General features: G+C 38.1%; 1 protein-coding gene across 2 annotated transcripts in view; it reads right to left on the bottom strand.

Moving 5' to 3' along the window:
• The window catches only part of FAM120A (family with sequence similarity 120A), a 203,013-nt gene that overhangs the window by 36,314 nt on the left and 146,330 nt on the right, over positions 1 to 20,369 (bottom strand). For both annotated transcript variants that reach the window (XM_006876241.1, XM_006876240.1), the window contains 2 exons: positions 20,065 to 20,314; positions 740 to 854 (listed from right to left, as the gene is read on the bottom strand). In XM_006876241.1, the coding sequence (XP_006876303.1) occupies positions 740 to 854; positions 20,065 to 20,314 (365 nt within the window). The remainder of the gene's footprint in view (positions 1 to 739; positions 855 to 20,064; positions 20,315 to 20,369) is intronic.

The raw sequence follows: 20,369 nt of genomic DNA, 5'->3' as shown, positions 1-20,369 counted from the left end.
AATATGAAAAGAAAAACCCCTGAATAAATGAAAAAGTAGATCTAAGAATTTAGCTAACTTTGAAGTCTCGTGCTTTCTAAAATTTAGTACAGAAATTTAAAAAACAATCACAACCATGTGAATCCAGCAACTAATAAAACTATACTAAAAAAGATATGCACACTAACATTTAGATAAATAGGAGAAAATTATCAAAACAATGAAAGAACAAAAGAACTTAGCAGAAAGGAAAATAAAAAGAAATATGCTATTAAATGCTAAGCTCAGGTGAATAGGGATGATCACATAACTTTGTTTTCCAAGTGTTTTTTTTGTTTTGTTTTTGAAAAAAAGGGTATTACAAAAGTAAAAGGGCAAAGAATATTTTTAAAGAGAAAACGAGAGCTGTAATTGGAACAATGGAATGAAATAAGTAATAGAATTCTGGCTAGATATCAGAAACTCTTAATATCAAGCCCTCCCAAGGTTTGGAATCATCTACTAAAAATAAAAAAGAACATTTATCTTCTGCTGTGAAGATCAAGAACAAACATCAATTGGTAAACAAAAGAAAAGCTTTATCTGAAAAGTGGAATTAATAATTTCCAATCTGGGGATGGCAAAATCAATAACTATAAAAGACTACTCTTTTTGTCTTGGCTTAGTGCACTGAGCACTTCTGCCCAGTGAAGGTTAACTGTGTTATAGTGAAATCCAAAACAAGACTTCCCAAGACGATAAAATTAGGCTTATAATTTACCTTAAGCTCCTGGAGCTGGTCAGGCTCATAGAGCTTGGGGGATAATGCCTGAGCCAGGAAAGCATCCAGTTCCTGGCGACGCAATATCCGCACTCCTGGCCACTGCACCATGTATCTAGAGTGAACAGAAAAAGGTTTACTGTTATTACAAGTTTACTGTTATAAACAGGTTCACCAATTACATGAAAAACGTCACTGTTTAGGTGCTAAATACATGTGAGGATAACTCAAGGCAAGAAGGCCTATGAGGACTGCGTGATCATCTTTTCTGTTTTTACTTTATGCCAATTCCAAAGGAAAATCTAATTATCACTTGGGCTGACCATATTTTTATTTTAGAGTAATTAAAAATACTATACTAAACTAAATATACTGAAAACTAGTTGGTCAGTGATTTTTGATACCTTACTATTAGTGGCTTTAAACCCTTAACCACCAACTGACATGCTTTGGTAATTCCAGATAAGGTACCCAGAAGGAAAATCTTAGTTAAAATAAGTAAGTTCAATTTCATAATTAGAGGCAAAAGAATTAAGTGAACATTCTCCAATTGAGGTGTTCTTGCAGCAGGAGAACAGGCGGCGGTAGAGGAGAAAGGGCTGGTGGGGGAGAAACTTGACCAGAAGCAGGACACAGGTACTATTGATTAAAAGGTCTTCAAGATGAGTACATGTAACCCTCAGGATACATACAAATATACTGAGGTTTCCCTGGTGTAGATCCTTTAGCACGTTACAAAAACAAAGTTACGTGATTTTCATGCTCCTCTTAACTCACATGGTGCACTGACCCAGAATGGAAAAGTCTCAAAGAGGGCTACCAAAGGTACAATTGCAAATATTGTTTTAGTATATGTGAGTGACTAATCACTGTTGTTATTGTTGCTAAGTGCCATCAAGTTGGTTCTAACCCATAGCGACTCTGTATAGGGTTTCCGAGGAGCAGCTGGTGAGCTTGAACCACAGACCTTGCAGCTCAAACAGCTTTGCAGTCTGATGCATTAACCCACAGCACCACACCAGGACTCCAACTAATCACAGTAACTTACTAATAAATCTTTTTGCAAGTTGAATGGTTCAGAAATAATTATTACATTCAACAAGTACCTAATCAAATTGCCAACTAACCATTAAAAAGAACTTGTAATGATAGATTATTATGTTGTTTTTGGCAAATAACTCAAAAGGAGTTTAAAGAACTGTGAGATGTTATAGCAAAATCCTTTCCATTCCCATTAGCTGAGGAAATTTCCAAAGTGCTTAAAATCTATGCTATCAATTAGTATTCATCCAAGGGAACATAAACTAAATGAAAGGAGAAAAGCTCCATTGAGTTAATTAACAGATATTTAAAAAAAAAAATAAGTTTAAGTACTGGAATAATACAACCGTTAAGTGTCTAATATATAAAATATATAGAAAATTTCTATAACTTAAGGGCTAAAAGACAGGTAATTAAAAAAAAAAAGAAAGCACAAGGACAGACACATTACCAAAATGGATACTCACAGACACATGCTAAAGATGCTAAGTACCATTAGTCAACCAAGGAATGTATACCAAAACTGCAATGAAATACCATTTCACCTCCACTAGGATATTAAGGTTTTAAAAAACAAATACATAAAAAAGGAAGGTAAATACTAAGTGATAGATGGTATATAGAGAAACTAAAACCTTCACCACTGCTGGTGGGAATTTGAAACGGTACATCCATGTGGAAAACAATCTGATGTTACCTCAGAATACTGTAAATACAACCTCCACCAATCACCAAGGAATTCCATTCCTTAGGTATATACCCTAGTGAGGTAATAGAAGTGTCACACACAGATATATGCACATCTATGTTCATTGCTGAACTAGTCACAATAGCAAAACAAAGGAAACAACCTAAGTGCCCACAGGTAAATTGATAAGCAAAATATGGTTAAGTACGGGTGTGGTGCTGTGGGTTAATGTGCTGCACTGCAAAATCAGTTTGAACCACACAGTCAGCAGTTCAAGCTTACCAGCTGCTCTTCGGAGACCCTATACTGGGTGGCTACGAACAGGAACGGATTCAATGGCACTTAACAACAAAACAACAACAACATACAAGGGAAGACTACTTGATGAAGAAAAATAAATTCCTGAAACATCTTACAAAGTAGAAAAACATGAAGGACATTACGTTGAGTGAAATATAAGTCTAATACAAAAGGAACTTCTTTTTACCTCGACTGCAAACTCCTAAGTGTAATATAACTTACCCCACTTGCTCCCTGTGTTTCTTGTTTCCATCCCTCCTTTCCCCACTCATCTGAATTTTGTTCTTAGGTAAATGTAATCCTTTTGATTTCAAATGGTTGACCAATCTATGATGTATGTATCTCACCAGTGTGTTTGTCCCACCGATATACCTATTTAATGCTTGGCTGAAAATTGAACCACTGAGGTGAGTACAGTTCTAGATTTGAAGAGCCATATCTCAGGCCTACACCAATTTCTATCTGACCAGTTTGTCTGGTCTTTGTTTATGATTTTGAGATGTGATCCACGTTTTGTCCCAATAGTAGTCATATTTTTTGTTTATAGTAAAAGGAAAGATAACACTGAATATGGGACTAAGGGCCACAGAGAGAGGCCTATTTGCAGGCATGGCACAAAAGCTATCCTAATGATCTGATCCTGCATTGTAACCTGCTGTCTTCCTTAATACACACTGTGAGTATGGTATCTGGGTTCTTTGTAGTCACTGCAATGAATTATCGAGTTCAGATGAGAAGTATGAGGGATGGTTGGTGCCCTATTTTAAACTTCGGGGAAATTGTTATGTCAGTTTAAATGTGTAAGAGATATGTTGTTAAATTAGGTGCCATCATGCCGGTACTGACTCATAGTGACCCTATACAAAACAGAATGACACTGCCTGGTCCTGAGCTAACCTAACAATTGTTGCCAGGCTTGAAACCACTGATGTTTCCACTTTTCCAATCTATCTCACTAGGGGTCTTCCTGTTTTTCTCTGACCCTCCACCTTACCAAACATAATATTCCTCTCAAAAGAATGGTCCCTCCTGACAATATGTCCAAAGTATTAAAATCAAAGTCTGGCCATCCTGGCCTCCAAGGAGCACTCTGGCTGTACTTCTTCCAACACAGATCTATTTATTCTTTTGGCAGCCCTAGTACTTTCAATATTCTCCTCCAACACCATAACTCAAAAGCATCAATTCTTCTCCAGTCTTCCTTATTCACTGTTCAGCTTTCATATGCATATGAGGTTACTGAAAATACCATGGCTTGGGTCATGCGCACCTTACTCTTCAAGCTGACATCTTTGCTCTTCAACACTTTAAAAAGGTCTCGTGTAGCATATTTGCCTAATGCAATTCGTCATCTGATTTCTTGATTGATGCTTCCATGAGCATTGATAGTTGATGCAAGAAGAATGAAGTCCTTGACAACTTCAATCTTTTCTCAATTGATAAGAATGTTGTTTATTGGTCCAGTGGTGAGGATTTTTGTTTTCTTTACATTGAGATGTAATCCATACCGAAGGCTGTGCTCTTTGATCTTCATCAGTAAATGTTTTAAGTCCTCTTCACTTTCAGCAAGCAAGGTTGTATCATCTGCATATCACAGGTTGTTAATGATGAGTCTTCCTTCAATCCTGATGCCACGTTTTTCTTTATAAAACCCAGCTTCTTGGATTATTTGCTCAGCATATAGGTTGAGCAAGTATGGTGAAAGAATACAACCTTGTCGTACACCTTTCTTAATTTTAAACCATTCAGGGTTCCCATGTTCTGTTTGCACAACTACTTCTTGGTCCAGGTACAGATTCCTCATGAGCACAATGATGCGTGCAGGAATATTCATACTTCGCAATGTTGTCCCATAGCTTGTCATGATCCACACAATCGAAAGCCTTTGTGTAGCCAATAAAGCACAGGTAAACATCTTTCTGATATTCTCTGCTTTCAGCCAAGATCCATCAGACATCAACAATGATATCACTCATTCCAACGCCTCTTCTGAATCCAGCTTGAACCTCTGGAAGTTCTCCGTCAATGTTTGATTGTAGCCATCTCTGTATTACCTTTAGTAAAACTTTACTACACTCTTAATTGTGCTAATGAGGAACCTGCATACAGATCAAGAGATAGTTATTAGAATAGGACAAGGGAGTACTGAATGGTTTAACATCAGGGAGGGTGTGCACCTGGGTCTTCCTCCAATCCTGATGCCACATTTTTGTTCACTTAACCCAGCTTCTTGGATTATTTGCTCAGCATATAGGTCGAGTAAGTATGGTGAACGAATACAACCCTGTCACACACCTTTCCTAATTTTAAACCATTTAATGGCCCATGTTCTGTTTGAACAACTGCCTCTTGGTCTATGTACAGGTTCCTCATGAACACAATTAAGTGTTCCCGAATACTCATACTTCGCAATGTTGTCCATAGCTTGTCATGATCCACACAATCGAAGGCCTTTGCATAGTCAGTAAAATACAGGTAAACATCTTTCTGGTATTCTCTCCTTTCAGCCAAGATCCATCTGACATCAGCAGTGATATTCCTCATTCCACGGCCTCTTCTGAATCCAGCTTGAACCTCTGGAAGTTCTCTCTGTCTATGTATGGTTGCAGTTGTTTCTGTATTACCTTGAGTAAAACTTTACTCACATGGGATATCAAAGATACTGTCCGATGATTTCCGCATTCTGTTTGGTCAGCTCTGTTTGGAAAGGGCACAAATATGGACCTCTTCCAATCAGTCGGCCATATATAGTTGTCTTCCAAATTTCCTGGCATAGATGAGTGAGTGCCTCCAGTGCCGCCTCACTTTCTTGAAAGACTTCTATTTTTATTCCATTAATTTCTGGTTCCTTGTTCTTTGCCAATTCCTTCACTGTACCTTGGACATCCTCCTTCAGTATCATTGGCTCTTGATCATATACTACCTCTTGAAACGGTTGAACATCAACCATTTCCTTTTGGTACAGTGACTCTGTGTATTCCTTCCATCTTCTTTTGATGTTTTCTGCATCATTCAATAATTTGCCCAGAGAATCCTTCAATAATTAAAGTCAAGGCTTCAGTCTTTTCTTCAGTTCTCCCAGCTTGAGAAATGCTGAGCGTGTTCTTCCCTTTCGGTTTTCTGACTCCAGATCTTTGCACATTTTGTTGTAATATTTATTTAACTTTGTCTTGAGCTGAACTTGAAATTTTCTGTTCAGCTCTTGTACCTCATTTCTTCCATTTGTTTTAGCATCTCTACGCTGATAAATGTTATACAACTTTTAAAACTTCCATTGGGGGTTCATAAGCATAAAAAAAAAAAATTGGTTCTATAAATTTTAAATACAATGGTCCTATAGAGTTTTATCTGGGTCTGATACAAGAAACAGCAAATATAAAGAAAGTTGCCCATTCTGGCTAAAAAAATTACTGTAAAAAAGATTATGCTCATCACTGAATATACAGTATTCTTTATAATAAGTATCTTAAAAGTTTGAACCAAAAAAGAGTTTTCCAGACAAGTTGGGTATGAAGGAACTTTCCTGTTTTTCCTACAGGTTGAGTCTTTCAGAAGCCAATTTAGCACCTAAACAACAAAAACACCTTGTTGGTTAGATTATCTACTATTTCCTCCATTTTAACAAACTTAACATTTATCTTATTTCACTGTTCAGTCCTCTGAAAGCCTTTCTGAATGTAGAAAGGGTCTGAAGTATATTCATAAAGATATATACATACATATTTACATTTTTTCAAAATGAAACCCAATGCCATCGAGTCGATTACCACTCAACTGCTATCGTATATGGGGTTTTTGAGGCTATACGTCTTTACAGGGGCAGAAAGCCTCTTCTTTCTCCCATGGAATAGATGGTGGATTTTAACTGCCAACCTTATCTTACAGCACCACCAGAGCTCCTCAAATATAGAAATTAAATACCATACAATACGGTTAGCAATAATGACATCTGAGTTAATAAGAAAGGAAAGAACTGTTGTTAGTTAATCTCATTTAACCAAGCTATTACTGCCTATACATTTAGAATAGTTTTCATATCCCTTTTATATTACCTAATATACTTAAGGCATTTCTATGAAATTTTTCTCTACATATTTTTTTTAATGCAACTTAACAGAGTATAAAAATGTTATTTGATGCACTAATAGCTTTAGAACCTTTAAGAGAGTAAAAGGTTTGATCTTTCTAGGCTTTAATTTTTTTCACTACAGAAGTCTATATAATTTCTAGAATCATTCTAATGCTATAAAAGTTGTGATCTTCATCTCCTTTTTTTCACTGTACATTTATGCATGAGTCACTTCTTGTTAGTCTATTGTACTGTGATGGCTAGTATGTTACTGTAATGCTGAGAGTTATGCCACCAGTGATCTGCTACCAGCAGGTTCACTCATGGTGGACAGATTTAAGCAGAGACATTGAACTAAGCAGACTAGAAAAGGGCCTGTAGTCTACTTCCAAAAATTATCCAAAGAAACATTTATGGCACGCCAAAGAACACTATTAGACTCACTGGCTTTAGATACATTATTGGGATGATCAACAGTTAGAGGAGGACAACATGACTGATGAAGCAGAAGGTCAGCGAGGGTGACGAAGGCACTTGATGAGATGAATTTCCAATGTAAATACAACAATGAATTCAAACATGCCACCTGATATTCTGTTCTGTTTTACATAGAGGTACTATGAATTAGAGCAGACTGCATGGCAACTATTTATCCTGAGCATGAATTCCAAGGAAAGCTAGAGCTGTGTAACAGGTACAAAAGAGGCCTCACTTGTTCCCAGGCATTAGGGTGCGACGTCATTTGAGGGATCAATGATGACTATCTCTCGAATAAGAGACTCTGACCAACTAGCACACCAGGGGAGCTGAACAGCTAACTTTTATGGTACAGCAATTCAGTATTGTACAATACAGTCAGATCAGATGCAGGTAAGTTTATTTATTCTTGGTTTTGGGATCCCATACTTTCAATCTCATGATGATTTACTATTATAACTCCATCCGCATCCTGGTTTAGTTCTTCCAGGAGTGAACACAATTTGATAGTATGTATATATACATTCTTTTGGATGAGGTACTTTTTTCTATGTATCCCCAATAAAGAAATTCTATTCTGTTCTGTACTTCACACTGAACCTTCTCTTTTGCACCAACTTTCTTTGTTTATTACCGAAGATTCTAGGGATTTGACTGATACTCTTCCTATCTCCATCCCAATTACTGTCATAATCTAGCATTTTAATTAAACATATATACATACACATAGACACAATGAAGCTTGAAAAGTTTGTAAAATAACTCCATTATCTTTTCATTCTATTGTTCCTTGCTTATGATGCATTGAGAATATGGCACATGTTGTGGTGGTCCTGCCAGAATGGATATACTAAAACTAGTCCCTAAAACATCAGCAAATGTAAATTGAGAAATATCTACAACAGGAATGGCAAACTACAGCACTGGGCTGGCCACCTGCTTTGTAAGTAAAGTTTTACTGTGACAGTCACTGCCTTCACACTGTAGTAACAGAGAGGAGTACTAACAGCAACTCTGGCTCAGAAAGATGGAACATTTAGTATCTGCATCTTTGAGGAAAAGTTTTCTGATCCTTGGCCTACAAAATAAGAAGTCTTCAAAGTTTCAAAAATAAACAAATGAATAAATAAAATATAAAAAATGACTAAGTTATCTGTTCCAGATGGAAGGAGACATTACAACTGAATGTAAATTGAGATCCAACATTTTCGTTTAAAAGGTATTATTGGGAGAAGCAATAAGATCCAAATACGGTCTATAAATGAGATGTTCAATATTAGTCTTCCAACAAACAGCAGAGTCCATGTTCTTACGAAACACAAGGGGTGAAGCACTTAGGAATAAAGGGCATCATGTCTGCAACCTACATTCAAGCAATCTAGGCAACACGCAGAAGGATTAAATGATTGTAGCAAAATGTTCACTTTTGGACAATCTTGGAAAAGATTATGGAAGAACTCTTATTCAGACCCCTACTGAATTTGGCCCTCTTAGCAGTATATCCTACCACATCATTAAGACAAAGAACATGACATAATGTTCTTTTTCACCCTCATGCCCAAGTGTCCCAAAACACAGAAGTGAGGCACATACTGTAAGTGGAAGATGGCAGGGCAGGAGCAGCTAACCCATTTACTTGTGTCCTGATCCCATGCTCTCCTACCTTCTTGGGATCACATCCCATTAGTTATTCTCATTTTCTCTCAAATCTCTTCCAAACCACCTCACCTTTAACAAGCTTCTCCTTTTCAGCATCTAAAAACTAAGCCAATTTTTACAAACTAGAAAACTTTAGTGACCTGATGTGACCCATCCCTAGAACTACTGTTGCGGATAAGTGCCATCAAGTGGGTTCCTACTCAAAGCGACCCTATATAGGGTTTCCTAGGAGCAGATGGTGGGTTTGAACTGCCAACCTTATGGTTCCAAGTCCAAAGCAACCCAATCTCTTCATAACCAAGAATGTGATAAATTTATCCAACAGAAACTTAAACTACAATAATTACTGACTTTGATTTCCAAAGCCCATAAGGCTCAATAGAAAAAAGGGACAAAGAAATGTATGAAGATGAACCCCCTTAATGATTAAGACATGTAAAACTTAATCTTTATGCTTTTTAGTGTTTTCAAATCAACAATAAAGATCATATTTAAAATGGAGGAGTAGGACAAATACCAAAACTGAGAAAAGTACTAAGAAGGCCATCTAACCAGGACTTCAAGGATGAGCTGAGGTATTGACGGAGGTGGGTGTTGGACAGGATGGGGAACTCTAGTCCCTCCAACCTAACGAAACAATAAAAGCCCAAACCAGCAAGCAGAAGAGAGAATGATGTGAAAGGCCCCCTCTACATGAACAGAGGACACACTGCCCTCTCTGCTCACCACTGCACTCCTAGCATGTTGCAGCACTTGCCACAAAGCAAGTGCTCCACATGATCTTTGCCAAGTAGTTGAGTGAACAGAAAAACCTGGGGAAAAGCAGCCAGATATGAAGATGAGACTAAATTATTCTGTCATACTAAGGAGTATGAACTTTACCATAAAGTTAAAAAAAGAAGCTATAAGACATAAATAATGTGGACAGATTCATGCTCCCTTCAACACAACATCATCATCTTTTGTTAATGCCACATGCTACTGCTTTGTACAATAGGTAATCACCAGCTGCATAGGCCATGGGTTTATGCAGCAATACTTTTGTCCTTACAAGTAATCACAGTGTCATCTTCAGGTCAGTTATATGGTCGAGAGCCATATGCTCCATGTGATTAAAGGCCAAAATTCATTTACATATGGAAGAAAAAAATACAAACAATGTAACCAAATTTAATAATACTAATTTGATTGCTGACCACCTGAAGCCTTAATCTTACATTTCTGGCTAATATATATAAACTTCTACTGATTAACACATGCCCTTAAATTAACGTTCTATTATTAAACACTTCAGAATTTAGCAAGGGAAAACCAGGAAATTCTAACAAAACAAAAATAACAATAACAAAAACCTAGTTTCCCCAACTAGTTAATCTTCAACAGTGGTAAAGTTAATAAACTGGCACACTTTTTTCTATTTAAACAACCTCAGTTAAATTAGATATCTTTCTAAATAAATTATTGACTTTAAGAGACCTAAGAGACAGTGGAGGAATCCTTGGTGGACCAAAATGGGATGTGAGAAGTGTCAAAGTGTGGTCTTCAAAAGGTGAGAAAGGGGTCTGCATGGGAATAAGTAGCAGCTCAACAAGTGGTGCCAGGACCCAGCAGAGGTGAAGAGGGTGGTTAAGCCTAGATGAAGTGAAGAAGGCATTAAAAGGAAGAGAAGCAATAGGAAACTGGATTATACACAGAGAACTTGATCAAAAGAGTAAGCACAGTAAGGATATTTAGGCCCAAGTTTCTGACTGACAAAAGTTCAGATAATATGATATACAGAAAAGGAGAAAACTAGAATGAAGCCTATGGTGTCAATCAGAAAGACTGTTGTGAACTTCCTGCTTTCAATTAGAAGCAGAAATACAGATATATGTTATACATACAACTACACTGAGAAGGCCTGGAAATAGCTATACTCTAAAAACAATAAGCCCACCTGCCATTAAGATCATGGCTTCTAAAAGCATCCTCCATAAACAGGACCAGAGATTAGATAAAGGGTGGTTCCAGAGCTGAGGTAGGGAAAGTGTACTATGAGTCTAGAACAGTTTCAGTGAAGTAAAGAAACACTCAAAAAATGACAGTTACATCAAAGAATATAGAAGTCAGTGTGACAAGGATCCATTGGCCAAACAAGTAACAAAAACAAGCATCAAAAATAAATACAAGTATGATTTTCTGAATGTAAAATTGATGATCTTCCTTATAAACTTTCACTCAATTTACAATAAAAGCTTTTTTTAAAAATAAATAAATACAAGTAGTAATTGACTATATATGCCTTTGAATTAATTAGGAAGCTATGAGCCCATACTAACATAAACACATAAATGAACATGTAAACATTTTGAGCAGGAACGAAACACTTACATAGTTCCAGGGTACCTCTACCACAAAATACTCATTCATTATAAAGGGGAAAAAAGAACTTCACAGTGACCACCACCTCAACCAGGAGACAGGGAAGCACCCTGAGCAGTAGACAGATGAATCTAAGTATCACAAGGCAGGATGCAGTGAGGACCACCCCCCACTCCTGGAGAATTCCTGCCAGAGACACACAACTGAGTGCAGTCAGGGCAGGGATAAGCAGCTCACAGTCCCTGCTCTTCAGAGTGCCAAGTTACGAAAATCAAGCAAAAGGAGGAACTTTTCTAGATTGAAGAAAAATAAACGGATGTGCAATGGAGAAAAGTGGAGAGCCGGATCCTACCCAGAGAAGCAGTGAGGCCTGAGATGGAGGCAGAGAAGACGACGTCAAGAGATGGTGTGGTTGGGGACTTGGGATCAGGAGATGGTAAAGGGGCTGAGGACTGTGGTGGGGGATATAGGCTTACAGGGTATACACCCTTTGGTTGGGTGCCGATGCATGGACGGGATGGTAACTATGCCAATCAAACGATAGATGATAGAATGAATGTAAAACTGATATTCTCCCATGTAGACTATCACACAATTCACAATAAAACATTTATTTTAAAAAATTAAAAATAAAAATAAATAAATAAAGGGATATGGGATATAAATGCAGAGAGAGCTTCTGAAATGGATCATTTTGCTAAAAGGAATTACTGGAATAACTGGTCAAAGAGATTCTGAAGAGAGTTGTTTTTAACTGCTGTCGACTCACTTTCGGTTCATAGTGACCCTGTATAGGGTCTCCAAGAAGTAGCTGGTAAGCTTAAACTGCCAACTTTATGGTTCAAACCGACTTTGCAGTCCAGTATATGAACTCACAGCACCATGAAGATTAGATAGTAATAAATTATCAACATCAACTGATTTTAATGGCTATACTATAGTTACATAGAAAAATATTATTGTTTATTAGAAAAATCAAACAAAAATATGTCTGAAATTGTGTTAGGGTACTACCCCTCCAAAAAACAAATAAACTTATGATCATTACAATATGAATACCATTTCAAATTAACTAAAACACTTGAGCAATATATACAAATACATGTGTCTACTGAGAGCCAAGAAGCTGTGATGAGCACACACCTCCTGCCAAGATCATGATTTCTAAATACCATTTTCCAATGAAAAGTATCTAGGCTACATAGAAAAGGGTTAATTCCAGGACTAAGTAAGGAAAGAAACAATAAGAGCCACAAGCATCTTATGGAGGCAGAAAGGTAAGAAACACTAGAGGTGAAAAAAAAAGGTGAAATTTGTCAAAAGGGCACAGAAGCCAATCTGAAAGAGCTCCCAAAAGCCAAAGCCAAAATTATTTGAGCAACAAAATAATTTATATATATAAAAAAAGAGCCAAAAGTTTCTACTGATACAAATAAACGACGGAGTAGATAAACAAAAGAGAAAGGACAATTCTTCTTTACTGAAAAAGTTCAATTCAGAAGGAATGAAGGAAGCAGAAAATCACCATTAGAACACCACAGCAATAGGCAAGACTCACTTGTGGAAGCTGAAATAGAAACTTGTGCATGAAAATTTATGAAAAGAAAGATAATATGTATAATATCAAAGTATGTCTCAAAAATTTTTTACTAATTATTAAAAGAAAAAATAGTAACTGAAAGTAGAGAGTATACAGTCCATCATCAGCCTAAAGTAAATGGTTGAATCAATACAGGGAGAAGAGGGAAATTTTTCCCGTAAAAATTCCAAATAAAATGTGTACATGCTCCCTCAGACTTCAACAAGTCGTACTTAATCTCATCCCCTGCCACCCTCGAAGTGCAGGTATAGTGCTGTAGGTTAATGCGCTGGACTGCAAGGTTAGTTTCAACTGAAAAATCAATGGTTCAAGTTCACCAGCTGATCCTCGGAAAACCCTGTACAGGGTCACTATGTGCTAGAACCCAATCAACAGCACTTAACAACAACAACCCTGCCATCCATCCCCTCACCCCCCAGAATTTGGCATGGATTTTGTGGCTATCACATATCCACTGGAGTACTGCAAAAGGCACAGCACCTCTGGGGTCTTCTTCCCTTAATTCAAACATGGAAAAAACTAAACTAATTAAACAATTCAGAACTGGGGGTATGCTATAAAATATCGGACCAACACACTTAAAGAGACAAGAGGATACACAACTGTCATGGAACAGGGAAGACTAAGAAGACGTGACAACTAAATGGAATTGAAGTGCATTCTGGAACACACAGGGTATTAGTGGAAAAATTGAAAAATATGAAAAAATTCTACAACACAGTTAATAGGATTTCCTAATGTTAATTCCTAATTTTGATAATGACAACACAGCTTTGCAGCATGTTAACAATTATGGAAGCAAGGTGAAAGAGACTCAAGAACTCTTTCCAATCCTCTTTACAACTCTTCAGTAAGTCTAAATTCTATCAAAGTATAAAGTTTAAAAAATTATGACAAAAACTTAACTACTGTCTACAAATATATTTTTACATATAACAAGAAACAGTACCTCAATATATTTGTGTTTATTCACGTAAGAGTTACACTTACATATTTCCAAAATCTTATCTAGTATAAAGTATCACAGTGAATGGTTGCATCACTTATTCACATTTTTGAAAACGAGAAATAAGGTAAAGATGTAATTTTTATTTAGAGACCACTAAAATATAACTGAAACAACCCACATTAAAAATAATGATAAAATATAGCTAACAACTGTTGTGGGGTTATTAGATGCCAGACCCTGCTCAGAGTTCTTTTTCATGTATTAACTCATTTAATCTTCTCAACAATCTTTTGAAGTTGGTACTATTATGAGCTGGATGTCAGGAATAAGTAACCTAAGAAGAGAGAAGTGAAAAACTTTACTTAAGGTTGCAGAGTGATAGATGGAAGAGCTAAAATTCCACAAGGTGACCTCTTTCCCGAACAGCTGTGTCCCCCAGAGTGCTGTATGTGATTTTAGGTGATGGAGTGCACACTGTGCACTGATAGCAGCCAAGCTCTTTAAGTACAGGAGGTGCACTGTGCTATGTGAGAGCCCAGGAAAGTGCACGACTGATGGGTAGCAGGTCCTATCATGCTCTGAAAGAAAAAGACACTTTTCTCCCAAATAATTAAGTAAAATAGTTCAGATTTATATTGTCTTGGAGTGACATTTTGCATTTCCTCATATAACAGGAAAATTTCTGACCAAAAGCTTCTATTGTTACTGTTGTTGTTAGGTGCCATTGAATTGGTACTGACTCATAGCAACCCTATGTACAACAGAATGAAACACTATACAGTCCTGGGCCAACCTCACAATCATTGATACACCTGAGTCTACTGCTGCTGCCACTGGTCCAATCAATCTTGTTGGGGGTCTTCCTCTTTTTCTCTGACCCTACATTACCAAACATGATATCCTTCTCCAGGGACTGGTCCCTTCTGATAATACGCCGGAAGTCTGAAAGACGAAGTTGGCCATCCTGGCTTCCAAGGAACACTCTGGCTGTACTTCTTGCAACACAGATCTGTTTGCTCTTTTGGCAGTTCATGGTACTTTCAATACTCTCCTCGAACACCATGACTCAAATGCATCAATTCTTCTATGATCTTCCTTTTTTCACTGTCTTACTTCCATATGCATATAAGTTACTGAAAATGCCATGGCTTCATCAGGTGTTCCTTAGTCCTCAAACTTACATGTTTGCTCTTCAACATTTTAAAGAGGTCTTATGCGGGAGAAAGAATGAGGCATTCTACTCCCGTAAAGATTTACAGCCTTGGAAACCCTGTACAGGGTGCTATGGGTCGGAATCGACTCGACGGCACTTAACAACAACAACATGCAGATCTGCCAAACGCAATACATCATTTGATTTCTTGACTGCTGCTTTCATGAATGTTGAAGGTTGATCCAAGAAAAATGAAGTTTTTGACAATTTCAATCTTTTCTCCGTTGATAAGAATTTTGTTTATTTGTCCAGTAGTGAGGATGTGTTGTTTATTGGTCCCAAGGCTGTGGTCTCTGACCTACATTAGTAAATATTTGAAGTTATCTTGGCTTTTAGCAAGCAAGGTTGTATTACCTGCATATCGCAGATTGTTAATGAGTCTTCCTCAAATCCTGATGCCACATTTTTCTTCACGTAATCCAGCTTCTCAGATTATGTGCTCAGTTTACAGATTGAATCAGGATGGTGAAATAATACAAGCCTGGTGCACACCTTTCCCAATTTTAAACCATTCAGTGTTGCCTTTTTCTGTTTGAACAACTGCCACTTGGTCTGTGTACAGCTTCCTCCATGAGCACAATATGGTGTCCCAGAACACACATTCTGTCCATAACATTGTTGTCCATAGCTTGCCATAATCACACAATTGAAAGCCTTTGTGTAGTTAGTAAAGCAGAGTTATACATCTTTTTGGTATTCTCTACTTTCAGGCAAGATCCATCTGACATCAGCAATGATATCCCTTGCTTCACATCTTTTCAGAATCTGACTTGAACCTGTGAAAGTTTTCTGGCAATGTAGGGTTACAGCCCTTTTTGGATTATCTTCAGTAAAACTTTACGGGCATAGGATATCAATGATATTGTTCCATGATTTGCATTCCATTGTGTCACCTCTCTTTGGAATGGGCATAAATACAGTTCTCTTGCTGTCAGGTAATTGATTTCAAATTTCTTGGCATAGATGAGTGAATGACTCGTGTCACATCACTTTACTGAAATATTTCAATTTGTATTTCATCTCTTCCTGGTACCTTGTGCTGTGCCTTCAATGCAACTTGGACTTCTTCCTTCAGAATCATTGGCTCTTGATCATATGCTACTTACTGAAATAGTTGAACATTGACCATTTCTTTTTAGTACAGTGACTTTGTATATTCCTTCCATTGTCTTTTCATGTTTTATGCATCATTCAATATTTTGCCCATGTTGTTGTCAGGTGCCATTGAGTCGGAACTGACTCATAGCAACCCCATGCACAGCAGAACGAAACAATGTCCGATCCTGGGCCAACCTCACTAAGGTGCCATTGAATTGGTACTGACTCATAGCAACCCCATGCACAGCAGAACGAAACAATGTCCGATCCTGGGCCAACCTCACTATTGTTGCCATGCTTGAGTCCATCAATGATGCCACCTGGCTGATCCATCTCATTGGGGGTCTTCCTCTTTTCCTCTGACCCTCCACCTTACCCAGCATGACATCCTTCTCCAGCGACTGTTCCCTCCTGACAAAATATCCAAAGTATGAGAGACGAAGCTTAGCCATCCTGGCCTCCAAGGAGCACTCTGGTTGCACTTCTTCCAAAACAGATCTATTGGTTCTTTTGGCAGTCCATGGCACTTTCAGTATTCTCCTCCAACACCACAACTCAAAGGCATCAATTCTTCTACGATCTTCGAAGCAGCCACGTCTAACCACTACACTACCAGGCCTTGCTCCTTCAAGATGGCGGATAGGGTAGACGTGCAGTGAGGCGCTCAGTCAACAACAACACGGAATACCAGGTCAAGAGGGCTCACAAGATAGTGTTGGAACTCTGAAACAAATATAAAGGTATGTTTGGCGGATCGGAGGATTTACAGCTGAGGAATTTGAAGGGAATCCATAAATCCATTGTATTCTGGATCAAGACACTCAGCTGTTCCAGGAGCCGCCATCTTGGGAGACAACATCTTGATTGTATCTTAATTATATCAGGATTGTATCAGGATTGACATCGAAATTTAAAGTGACAGTATCAACATAAAACCAAACGGCCACCACTCATCTGTCTGTCGTGCTGTGGTGGCTTGGGTTGCTGTGTTTCTGAAGGCTATGCCACCGGTAATTTAAATAACCGGCAGGGTCACCCATGGTAGACAGGTTTCAGATGAGCTTCCAGACAAAGACAGACTAGGAAGAAAGAGTGACAAACTACTTCCGAATCGCTAGTTGCTGAAAACTCTATGAATAGCAGAGAAACGTTGTCAGATACAGGACCGGAAGGTGTGAAGGCACTCAGAATGCGACTGGGGAAAAAACCGCCTCCTCAAAGTAGAGTTGACCACGATGACGTGAATTGAGTTAAGCTCAGGGGAGAAAAGCACACAGAACCTGCATTTGTTGATGGACCACAACTCAAAATGAAGACAAACAGCTGTAAACATCCATTTTGCCCATAGAATCATTCAAAACTACAAATTGAGGCTTTAATTTTTTATTCAGTTCCCTCAGCTTGAGAAATGCTGAGTGTGTTCCTCCCTTTTGGTTTACTAACTCCAGGTCTTTGCACATATCATTACAATATTTGAATTTATATTGAGCTGACCTTTTGCGAAGTTCTTTTCAGCTCTTGTACCTCCTTGCTTCTTCCATTTGCTTTAGCATCTCTATGCTACAAAATGACATCCATTTTTGTCTTTTCCTTCTTTCTTATCTTCTTAACGACCTTTTGCTTTCTTCTTGTATTAGGTTCTTGATATCATCCCACAACTCTTATGGTCTTCAATTCTGACTGTCTAATATATCAAACTTGTTATTCAGATGATTTCTAAATTCAGGTGAGATATATTCAAGATCATATTTTGACTCTCCTGAAATTGCTTTAATTTTCATCAGCTTCAGTCTGAACTTGCATGTAAGTAACTGAAGGTCTGTTCCACAGTCTTCCCTGGCCTTGTTCTGGCTGATAATGTTAAGCTTTTATACCATCTCTTTCACAGATTTATTAGTCAATTTGATTTTTGTGTATTTCACCTGGTGAGGTCCATGTGTATAGTTGTGCTTTATGTTTATTAAAAAAGCTATTTGCAATGAAGAAGTCATTGGTCTTATAAAATTCTATCACACAATCTCCAGCATCATTTCTATCCCCAAGGCCATATTTTCCAATGACTTATCCTTCCTCTGTTTCCAATATCTGCATTCCAACTGCCAGTAACATCTTGACTGCATGTTTGATTAATTTGGTAGAATTTAATTTAATCATCGGTGGCTTTGGAGGTTGGTATATAAATTGTAATATTGGCATCAGCTGCTTTCTCTTGTAGGCATATGGCAATTATCCTAATACAGACAGCAGCACTGTACCTTCAAGACAGATCTTGATATATTCTTTCAGATCATGAATGCAACATCATTCCTTTTCAGTATGTCATTCCAGACATAGTATACCATGTGACTGTCAGATTCAAAATGGCCAATGCCAGTCCATTTCAGCCCACTAATGCCTAAGATTACCAATGTTTATATGTTGCATTTCATTTTTAATGGATGTTTACAGCTGTTTCTCTTCATTTTGAGTTGTGACCTATCAGCAAATTAAGGTCCCAAAGGCTTTACTCCATTTGCGTCATCATGGTCAACTTTACTTTCTTTCAGGAGGCAGCTCTTCCTAAGTCGTATTTTGAGTGCCTTTCAACCCGAGGTGTTCATCTTCTGGCACTATGTCTGACAATATTCTGGTGCTTTTCATCATGTTTCAGTATTCTATTACTGACAGTGTTCCACTGCTATTCATAAAGTTTTCAGTAATTAAGTATTCGGAAGTAGTCCGTCTCTCCTTCTTCCTAGCCTGTCTTTGTCTGGATGCTCAGCTGAAACCTATCTGAAACCTGTGGGCAACGCTGCTGGTATTTAGAAATACCGTGGAATAGCTTCCAAAACCTCAGCAACACACAAGCCACCACAGTATGACAAACTGCCAGACAAGCGGTGAGAAACTTCTTTTAGGGTGGCTTAAATACTGTTGATGAGACAAGATTAAAATTAGCAAACTTTGTTGCCAGCGCTTTTTTTTTGGAGGAAGACCTCCTCAAGGTCTTCAAAACATTCAATATTTGAAGAAAAACCATGGTCAAAATGTTATGAAAAATTTACATACTATAACCACTTGGGGTCCTAGTGTAATACTTACTATATTATAATCACTGGACTGCAACATCATTTGAAACACAAGGTTGGCAGTTCAAACTCACCAGCCTCTCCTCATAAACCCTATAACAGGGTCACTATGAGTCAGAACCAACTTGACAGCACTTAACAATATGTATGTGTGTGTGTATATGTATATTATACATATACACATACTATATATACACATTGTTGTTGTTTGTCAAGTGCCGTTGAGTGGATTCTGACCCATAGTGACCCTGTATAGGGTTTCCAAGGAGCAGCTGGTGAGCTTGAATCGCCAACCTTACAGTTCAAATGGCTTTGCAGTCTGGCGCATTAACCCACAGACCACACCAGGACTCCATATATACAAATTAAAATACATACTATATTAAAACTATCGGGCTGCGAACCGCAAGGTCAGCAGTTTGAAACTATCAGCTGCTCCGCGGGAGAAAGATGAGGCTTTCTGCTCCCGTAAAGATTTACAGCCTCAGAAACCCTGTTCTGGGTCGCTATGGGTCAGAACCGATTCGACGGCACTTAACAACAACAACAACATATTAAAACTGCCTGTATTTTAATATATTTGAATATGGCACTAAGATGTATTTCCACAGACTTTATACTTTAAGTATGAGTATAAACTTTGTGTACTTTATACAGAAGATACATTTGAGAAGGCAAACACAGTACTTGGAAGAACTCTCAATTAAGATGCCACCCAACCTACCCTGGTTTACTGCAAATGCACTGCTATTTCGGGGGCTGTCCAGCTCCACTGCCTAGACAAGCGCAGCCCAGCACATACCGTAAGACACAGCAGAGCACCATGAGGTGAGTGGGCACATTTGCTGGATTCAGCATAGCTGGTGTATCTGATCGCATGCAGGCCAGGAAGGCTCGCATCCTGCGGTTCTTATCCTCAACTGCTTTTCCCAGCCAGAGTCTCTTTAGGTTGGGGCAAGTCCATTCCCTGAACGCAAGCGCTTCCACCAGTTCAGGAGTTTGAGGAGACTTTCCTTTGTAAGCTGCCCATTCTTTAATTATCACTGGTGAAGCTACAGAAAGGAAAAATCAGAGGAAAAAATCATTTATGCACCAGGCTCTTCTACT

This window comes from Chrysochloris asiatica, unplaced genomic scaffold (assembly GCF_000296735.1).
Source record: "Chrysochloris asiatica unplaced genomic scaffold, ChrAsi1.0 scaffold00369, whole genome shotgun sequence".
In the NCBI taxonomy this organism is placed as follows: Eukaryota; Metazoa; Chordata; class Mammalia; order Afrosoricida; family Chrysochloridae; genus Chrysochloris; species Chrysochloris asiatica.
The sequence above is the reverse complement of the archived record's forward strand: the minus strand, read 5'-3'. Positions and strand labels throughout refer to the sequence as shown.